Consider the following 10104-nt stretch of genomic DNA (forward strand, 5'->3'; position numbering starts at 1 on the left):
TTTTTTTTTTTTTTTTTAAAAAACAACTTTTATCATACAGTTGATTCTGACTCATAGTGGCTCTATAGGACAGGGTAGAACTTCCCTCGTAGGGTTTCTGAGACAATAAATCTTTATGGAAGCAGCTTGCTACATCTTTCTCGCATGGAGCAGCTGGTGGGTTTGAACCGGGCACCTTTGACTTAGCAACTGAGTGCTTAACCACTGTACCATCAGTACTCCTTAATATGAGGTTGCACATATCTTAAGGGCTGCCAAGAGGTGCAAATGAGGTAATGCGTGAAAAATGCCTAGCACAGCGTAGTGAGCACCTGTATACTTAAGACTCCAGGGGAAACCTGCCAGCTGCCATTTCTGGGAAGACACTGACAAGCTAGAGTTGACTTGCTATGGTTTAGTAAGTGTCTAGTAGGGTAAGTTTGTGACTATAACACATAGTCAAAGAACAAACAATGATTTTGGCCTGGATTATGTTAATGACAACATAATACTGGAGAATGAACGAGAGTTTCCTGAAAGTCCATTATTGAGTCTGGGAAATTATTTTCAGAGATAAAAATCTTCCTTTTTAATAGTATTAGTATTATCTGCAATGTTCAGAGAAAAAGATTATTATATGAATGGATAGTAGAAAACTATCCATTCATATAATATATAAATATAAATATAATATAAAAAATATAAAATTTTTTATTGGCCTGGGTGTGTGTATAAAATTTCCCCAGTTATCTACAAGTGGAGCTGGCAACAGTGGTAGCTACTTTCCTCTGGTGTGATAAAATGGAATTAATCTTAAATAATTTAAAGCCCAATGGGGCCAGCCCAAAGTTTGAACACTTTAGGCTTCATCTCCTATGCACCACAGAGCTGGTCATTGTGTTGTGGGAAAAACTTTATGTCCCTTTTCATGGATGAGAAAACAGGACATAGTTCATGAGGGAAAGGTGGGAGGTTTTTCATGGTCAGCTAAAGAAGGCTATTGTGTGCTGTCAAGTCGATTTTGACTCACAGTGACCATATATGATGGAGTAAAACTACCATATAGGATTTTCCAGGCTGTAATCTTCTTGGGAGCAGATTGTCAGGCCTTTTCTTCCACAGAGCAGCTGGATGGGGTCAAACCCCTGGCCTTTTGGTTAGCGGCCAAGGGCTTATCTGTTGCACTACCAAGGCTCCTTTAAATAAGGGTACTGGGGGAAAAATACAATCCTTGAAGAGAAAGAGCTCTGACCATTTGGTTCTTGACTTCTAACTACTTTCCCAGCTAAAAGGAAACGGAACAGGTTATGCTTAGGACAACTTGTGCTAGAAATAAGGAAGTTTTTAAACATGAAAGAGGTTGCAGCAGTGATCTGGAAAAGGACTTAAAAATAGACAATTTTAACATCAACAAGAATAATGTTTATAGTGAACTGAAACACATCAAAGCTATGAAAGTTCCTGAGTCCATAATGATGGGGAAAAACTAAAAAAGAAAAGAAAATGCTAGAAAAAATATGCCCTCATATTTATTACCATTTAAAATGATTTAATTTCTTACTGTGACAGTTGTTAAAAGGGAGAAAAATAAGCAGTTATAGTGGCATAGTGCCTAAGGCATGGGACTGCTAACCAGAAGGCTGGTGGTTCAAACCCACCAGGCACTCCTTGGAAGGAAGATTGGGCAATATACTTCTGTAGTGATACCGCCTCGGAAACCCAAGGAGGGGTCACTATGAGTCAGATCTGACTCGATGGCGTGAGTTTTGTATTTTGTTTTTTTAGTGGTCAACAACACACATTCCAGGATAATAAATTTGCCCTAGCTGATGAGAAAAAGGTGTAGTTTATATAATGATTCTAGGAAAATATATAGACACAATGATAGAAATAGTAAAATACCATTTTGAGGTCCCTTGAGCAAGGATTCTTATCAATTGGTATTAAATCATTGTGTGGGTGGTTGGTGGTGCTGGACACACAAATGTTCTGGCATAGGGGGTGTGAAACAGTATAGCAAAGAGATCAGACCAATCCTAATTCAAATGATCCACTGCAAATGAGTCAACCAGTTATGTACTTCTGAGTCTAGCCCAAAATGTTTAACATAAATCTAGCAAGCCTTTGGATCTTCCAGTTCATAGAAAATACAGGAGATCTGGAATAAGCTGAAGCATACCATGAAGAAGCAATTGGATCCAAGTAGAAGATGGGTTATTTTCCTTCCTAAATCAGGGCCTTTCACGAGAAAAGGGAATAGTTCTAATTCAAAGAAAACTAAGGAACATAACCAGATGTAAGAATACATGGCCTAAGTCCATGGATAGAGAAGCTTTCAAGAAATATTTGCATCGGGGAAATTTTAATATGGGCTGATTATTGTTGTTGTTGTTAGGTGCCGTCGAGTTGCTTCTGACTCATAGCTACCCTATGCACAGCAGAACGAAACACTGCCCAATCCTGCGCCAGCTCCATGATCCTTGCTATACTTGAGCCCGTTGTTGCAGCCACCATGTCAATCCATCTCATCAAAAGCCTCCCCTTCTTTTGTCGACCCTCCGCCTTACCAAGCATGACATCCTTCTCCAGGGAATGGTCTTCTGGCAACATGACCAAAGTAGGTGAGACGAAGTCTGGCCATCCTTGCTTCCAAGGAGCATCTTGGCTGCACTTCCTCCAGGACAGATCTGTTAGTTCTTTTGGCAGTCCATGGTACCTTCAGCATTCTTCGCCAGCACCACAACTCAAAAGCATCAACCCTTCTTTGGTCTTCCTTATTCATTGTCCAGCTCTCACATGCATATGAGGCGACTGGAAATATCATGGCCTGTGTCAGGCATACCTTAGTCCTCAAGGAGACATCCTTGCTCCTCAGCACTTGAAAGAGTTCCTTCTCAGCCGACTTACCCAGTGCTACGTGTCGTCTAATGTCCTGACTGCTGCCTCCATTGGCCTCGATTGTAGAACCAAGCAATGTGAATTCTTTGACAACCTCAATCTTTTCTCCATTTATCGTGATGCTGCTTATTGTTCCAGTTGTGAGGATTTTTGTCTTCTTTATATTGAGATGTAATCCATACTGCAGACTGTGTTCCTCAGTCTTCATCAATAAGTGCCTCAAGTCATCCTCACTTACAGCAAGCAAAGTTGTACCATCAGCGTATCTCAGGTTGTTAATGATTCTTCCTCCAATCCTGATGCCATGTTTTTCTTCATATAGTCCAGGTTCTCGGATTATTTGCTCAGCATATAGATTGAATAAGTATGGGGAAGGGATACAACCCTGGCACACTCCCTTCCTGATTTTAAACCATGTAGTGTCCCCTTGTTCCATTTGAATGACAGCCTCCTGGTCAAGGTACAGGTTCCTCATGATTACAATCAAGTGTTCGGGAATTCCTATTCTTCTCAATGTTATCCATAATTTGTCATGATCCACACAATCAAATGCCTTTTCATAGTCAATAAACCACAAGTAAACATCTTTCTGGTATTCTTTGTTTATCTAATCATTTAATTATTTATTTTTTATGATAATAATTCTCATTCCACAATAAAAATTTCATAGTACTTATCACCTTATAAAATACTACAATGTACATATCTATCTACATTTAGTGCTGGTCTTCCCTGTTAGCTTATAAGTTCTGCAAAGATAGACATCTTTGTTTTATTCATTGATGCACTCCAGCCCTGAAAACAGTGCCTGGCACATGGTAGGTGCTTGATAAATAGTGGTTGTTCAAAACTCTTTACTTCATTATAAGCTTAGATATTGATTTGTAGTTGTTGCTCTTAACTTGATTCCATGGCCCTGATAGCAAGAAGTAAAATACAGGCTTAGGTCCTGGTGCAGTGAATTACTTCATGAGGCTCTTCTAGCCATGGTTTTTGTGACTCTCACTAGATGACTGGGTGGAACTATGCAAATGTAAGGTGCTTGCGGGCTACCAAGGGGATTGGATAGCTTATTAATAATGTAAATAAGGTTCATGGCACCCTTGTGGGGAAATAAAGTGTACGGAACCCTAATGTGGGGATTAGTCAGTTTTGCCATCTCACTAGGCTTAAAGGTGTGATCCTAGAGGAAGAAAAGTCACTGTCATCAAGAGAGAAAAGTGGGAGTGGACTGTGTCCTTGGACCTGTGAACCCTCCTTGACCCAGGAGAGAGAGCTGTAAAACTTTGCTGAGACAGCAGAGAGATGGCAGCAACAGATGTAGCAGAACCAAGATGCTAAAGTGAAAGAGAACAGTGGTCTTCACGGCCCATGAGCAAGAAAGCTGAGTGCCTTTGGGCAGGAGGTTTTCTAGTGGAGTGGAATGCCTCTTTGGGTGCCTACTGGCAAAGCTAAAAGAGCTTAGTAACTCAGGGCCAACCAGGGCAGAGGCCAAGGCCAGAGAGAAGTGTGCCTGTGGCATGGCTCAGAAGAAACTGGCTTGAATGAAGAACTGTATCCTGAGTTGTTTCTGAACCTGAATTTTATCCTGTTACTTAACTAATAAATCCCTTAATTGTGAGCATTGTGTGTGAGTTCTGTGTGGCCATTGCAACAAATTATCAAAACCAGTAGGGAAGTAGAGTTCCATGAGAGGGACAGTTGGTGTCAAACAAACTCAAAACCCACGGCCATAAAGTCGATTCTGACTCATAGTGACTCCCTTTGAGTTTCCGAGGTGCTTAATTTTTACGGAGGTAGATTGCCTAGTCTTCCTTCTGCAGAGCACCTGGTGGGTTTGAACTGCCAACCTTCTGATTAGCAGTTAAATGCCATAGCCACTTGGAAGGTGCTAGTATGTCTGACCTCAAACTAATAGGAACCAGTCTTGGGCTGTTGATATTCATCTTGAGTCTTTCGTACTCTTGCGAAGTTAGAGGAGGTCAGAGGATGCCACCATACCTTTTCACAGGTTCATAGCTTGTAAAACAGATGTATTCATTTGTCTCCAACCAGGAAATTTTGAGTCAGGGAAATTCATAGCTGTTTAATAGCTTGGATGACAGTCCTGGTGTAAGTATGTGGAATCCCACACAGTAATCTGGGTTTTTCCCCATAATTTTCCCTCTGCTTGCATTAGTCACAGGAAGTGAGTGGCAACTCCCAAATCTGTCTCTCTTTATTTTTTCTAACTGGGTACTTGCTGATCACAAAGCAGCTCATCAAGTTTGAGAACCTCAAGTCCCTCAGAGGGAGGTAGAAAGGGGTCAGGGAGAAGAAAATATGCTTAACACAGCTTTGGCAGGAAATGGGGTATATCTCAAGCTGTACTTCTTGGTAAAGAGGGTTTTTAGAGCTCTCAGAGTCATTCAGTGAGCAATGATAGAGCACCTACCGTCTAGGCCCAATATTTGCATTGGTAGGTAGCTCTCAAGGCTAAGACATTATACAATGTCATGCAGCTAAGACCTGCTGAAGCCTGATAATCTGACAACGGGGTGATCCGTCATAAAAATGTGAACTTCTCTGGACCCACTCCCCTACCTCTATTTGGGATCTCCAATTCCCAAACAAATATTGAGAGCTTATTATGAGCAAGGCCCTATTCTAAGCACCTGGAAGCCCTCATCCACAGCACAATGATCCCTGCCCCGAGTCATGGGATGTAGAATGTGATAGAAAGAGCTGGAGATCACACTGTGATCTTGGACCTGAGCACCTGGGAGGGCTACTAGCACTTGAGTTGGGGGAAGCTGTGGATGGAGCAGCTCTGGGGACAGAGATGGGGAGGTCATACCTTCAACAGCTGTAGAAGCACCCCTTGCTGCTTCCCTCTCCCACCTGGGTATCTTCCATGCAGTCCTGCCTCAGTGGTGAAATCTGTTTTCAGAAGGGATCCCTAAATATTCTTGCACCTCTGTGTGTATAAAGGGCCTCAAGGACTTTAAGCTTTATCTCAAGGAATGGTATTTCAAACAAAATAAGCAAGGGCAGTATTTGTGTGTGTGTATGTGTGCGTGTGTGTAGGAGTGTGAGAGGGGAAGTTTCTAGTGTCCCTTAAGGAGAAGGCATGTGGCAATGAGTAAACAATAAAGGGAAACATCTTTAATTCCCCATGGCATGACTCTTTAGTGATAGTACATACACCAAAAAACAAACAATAACAACAGCTAGATAGTTGTCATCAAGTCAGTTCTGACTCATGGCAACCTCGTGTGGGTCAGAGTAGAACTATGCTCAGGGTTTTCAGTGGTTGATTTTTTGGAAGTAGATTGCCATGACTTTCTTCCCAGATGCCTCTGGGTGAGTTAAGTTAACAATTGAGCACTTAACCATTTGCACCACTCAGGGACTCCTGGGTAGCACATATACACACAGTTAAAAGCAAAACATGCTATCAATCAGGCTAGAAGAATATGAATTAAATCTGTGATAGTGACTACCCCTTCAGAGCAAAAGAAGGAAGTTTGTGTGGGTGGAGAAGGGGTAGTTGAAAAGAGAGTTCTCTGTGTGTATAATTTATGATTCTTTAAAAAGAAATGTGTGAAGCAAATTGGATTCAATGTTGTCAATTCTAGCTGGTAGGAACATGGCTCTGCTACTGACTGGATACATTCTGTACTATGAGTATATAGATTAGAAGAAGATGGTTACAGTTAAGAGTGGACTGCCTGGGTTCGATTTCCAGTTCTGCCACTTAAGTAGCTGTGTGACCCTCAGCAAGGAATCAGCCATTCTCTCTTCTCCTGTGTGATAAAGATTGAATGCGTTTATATGGAAAGTGTTTAAAATAGTGCACAACATACAGTAAAAGCTATCAAAGGGTTAGCAATTATTGTTTTTAATCCTGGTAATTATCAATTAATCATAGAATTTTAGAACAGCATTGAAATCTTGCAGTCTTGCTTAAAGAAGTTATGCTAAGGTCCGATTCTCCTTTGAAGTAGGCCTGGTGTATGGAGGGAAGTATTTTCTTAGTTAAAGCAATCATCAGCCCACTGCCAGTCATATGTGGAAGAAAGACCTGGAACATGAGTCCCAAGATATTTGCTTTAGATCAGTCACATGACACCCATAGAAAAAGGGCTTTTCCTTGTGGTTTTAGGAAGAATTGATTATTTACAGGAAGCATGAGTCCCAAGTAGTAACACACGCTTTAATACAATGCAAGCTTTTTTTTTTTTTTTAATTGTTCCCAGTGCAGCCCTTCCTTTCAATTAGAACACTTGCTGCCTGTGTATGCTGTGTGCTATAGTTTAGCCACGCTGCTGGTGTGGACTATTTAAGTGCTTGCATATTTTTACAATTGAGTAATAGTTTCTTTCTTCTTTAATTGGTTAATAAACCAAATGCATTTCTCAACTGCCATTTTTGCTGAGAGGAAATTATAGCTTATTTGTATATTCCCTCTAAATGAGATGAATTTCCTCCCCCTGCAAGTTTATTAATTTCTAATTTCACACTTAAAATAGGAAAAACAACTCAGTTTCTAGTCTCTAAAGGGAAAATATCCTTCATGGATCCTCACAGATGAAGTCATAATCCTCTTTGTAACTTGGATATCTCTGCACCTTTTGTTTTTCTTTTCCTTCCTCTCAGATTTCCTCATGTAGCATTCCTCAGCCCTTCTCCCAAGTATTCTTGCCTTAAACCTGACTTTTACTACTAAAGGGACTTGAACTGTCTAAATAAACATGGATTCTTGGATTGATTATTTATAATGGGTAGAAACAGTCATGGTGTGATGGTGAAATGATGATACATTTAGTGGAATTTGTCGATGTCTACACCTGCTTTATCCACTTTCTCAGTTAAGTGCTTAAACCACTTTCTCACTTCTCAGACCCTTGTGCCCTGATCACTAACGTCCACGATGCCTCTTCCATGTTGCAAATCTAGTAAACTCGATGTAATCCTTATCTGATACTGAAATTGACCCCCCTTGTAGGAGTCCCTGGATGTTATAAATGCTAATGCTCTCATCAGCCAACCCAAAGGTTGGAAGTTCGAGTGCACCCAGAGGTGCCTCAGAAGAAAGGCCTGGTGGGTGAATCGCCACAAAATTAGCCATTGAAAACTCTGTGGAACAATTCTACTTTGACACACAAGGGGTGGGAGCAGGAGTTGACTCCATGGTAACTGGTGGTTACAGTTACCACATTCTCCCCCACTCTTTCCTGGCACACTTCCTTTTTCTGGCCACACCTTCTAAGTTGCCTTGTGGCTCCCCTTCTCCCCCTCTTAAAGTATTAGCACTCCCTTGGGCTTCAGGTGCTCCCCTTACTCTATAGGGTTTTGTGACTTGGGGTCTCTCAGATGAGATCTGAAAATGGAAACTTCTGAAACCACCCAAACATTTTGTGTATTTGTTTTTCTGGAACATGGGCTTTGAGTTTTCATTGCCATTCTTAAGAATTCAAGGCCCCATAAGGACCCTTGGAGAAAAGTGGGGAGGGAATGAGGAAAAGATGCAAATGAAGTCCAAGTTTAAGACAGGACGATGTAAACACCTGTCTTGCACCGTCTTCCCAAGGTCCTCATTAACACACAAGCTGGCCATACCCCGATGACTCCCAAATCCCTACCTCCTCAGTCCCGAGCTCCACATTCATATTTGGAAACTTCTCATCAGACATCCCCACTTGTATGTTCACAGGCACCTCCATCTCAATGTGGCTAAAACTGAACTCAACCTCCTCAAACCGGTTCCCCTTCATGATTTATTTCTTCTGTGTGTGATTTTGTCATTCACACTTCTTCCCAACGCAGAACCTGGGGGAAAGTCTAGCTTGTTAGTTTGCTTTTGTGTCCCACATCCAAACAATCACCACTGTCGACCTCTCCATCCCTTTGGTGACTGCCTAGTTCAGGCACTCACCTTCTCTCTCCTAAACCACTGCCAATTTCTAACAACAGTGACAATCTCAAGAATTCCATCATTTCATTAAGAAGATTAAATGAGATCACACACTTCAGTCATTCAACACCAACACCATTTCTGTCAAGTCAATTTCAACTCATAAGACAGAGTAGAATGGCCCCACAGGGTTTCCAAGGCTTTAATCTTTACAGGAGTGGACTGCCCCATCTTTCTCCCACAGAGCCACTAGTGGATTCTAAGGGCTAACCTTTTGGTTAGCAGCTGGGCACTTAACTACTGTACCACCAGGGCTCCCTTCACCAAACACCCACCCACTAAAAAACTCACTGCCATCAAGTTGATTCCAACTCATGGTGACCCTATATGGCAGAGTATAACTGCCCTATAGGGTTTCAAAAGTTGTAAATCTTCATGGAACAGACTGCCTCATCTTTCCGCTGCAGAGTGGCTGGTGGGTTTGAAATGACAACCTTTTGATTAGCAGCCCAGTGCTTTAACCACAGCCCCAGAGCCTGGAATATAGTAGCCATTCAATAAATATCCATTTTCTTCTCTTCAAGAAATACCTGTTTAATGAGCTGATTATCAACCAGACCAACCTTAATAAGAATAAACATGCAAATAAGGTCACAGGACTATTTCAAATATGATCCATTGCACATTTGTAGAGTTGCACAAACAAAACCATTTCAGGCAAGTAAATTCTGTTCTCTGTACCCACCATTTAAGCTGCAGATGATTTATACCTCTAAGCTCTTCTGGGTCTCTTTCCTGTTATTTCAGATGCCAGGCTCTCACTTGCTCACCTGCTAGATAACCTTATACTCTGGGATAGCCTAGGAGCCCTACCTTCCCGGGTGTGGATAAACCGGTTCTCCATCCTGCCCTACTCCACCTTGATCTTCCTCCCCACCCCAAGACCGACCCCAAAAGGATAGACAATGTGAACTTTGATATTAGAGATATTTAATCTCTAGTAACTACTAAGGAAATTTCTGGTGTAATTGCAATATTTATTTTAAAAATTTGCTGAAAAATTTAATTGAACTCTTTCTGTTCTATAGTGACGTTTTCTGCTTCCACAACCAGGTTATGGTGGTTATAGTTCTGCCCATTCCCTCCCCTATGTAAGTGATTGGTCTATGCAAAGGCATAAGACATATTTTTTGGGGAAGTAGAAAATTAGGAAATAATAGATTTTTTTTCCCTGTCTTTTAAATCACATTATTTTAGGGTTTCTTGTTTGACCTTTATTTTTCCAAAAGCATTTTGTGCAAAGAGAAAATAAGCAATACATATTTATTGTA

The 10104-nt window shown here is 41.2% G+C and overlaps 1 protein-coding gene across 1 annotated transcript in view; it reads right to left on the reverse strand.

Moving 5' to 3' along the window:
* The window catches only part of SLC28A3 (solute carrier family 28 member 3), a 95594-nt gene extending 86961 nt beyond the window's left edge, over positions 1 to 8633 (reverse strand). The window contains exon 1 of the mRNA XM_007939801.1: positions 8502 to 8633. Within this exon, the coding sequence (XP_007937992.1) occupies positions 8502 to 8633 (132 nt within the window). The remainder of the gene's footprint in view (positions 1 to 8501) is intronic.
* Positions 8634 to 10104: the final 1471 nt, after the last annotated feature.

The sequence above is a fragment of the Orycteropus afer genome, unplaced genomic scaffold, assembly GCF_000298275.1.
Source record: "Orycteropus afer afer isolate SDZICR_OR568_19922 unplaced genomic scaffold, OryAfe1.0 scaffold00005, whole genome shotgun sequence".
NCBI lineage: Eukaryota > Metazoa > Chordata > Mammalia > Tubulidentata > Orycteropodidae > Orycteropus > Orycteropus afer.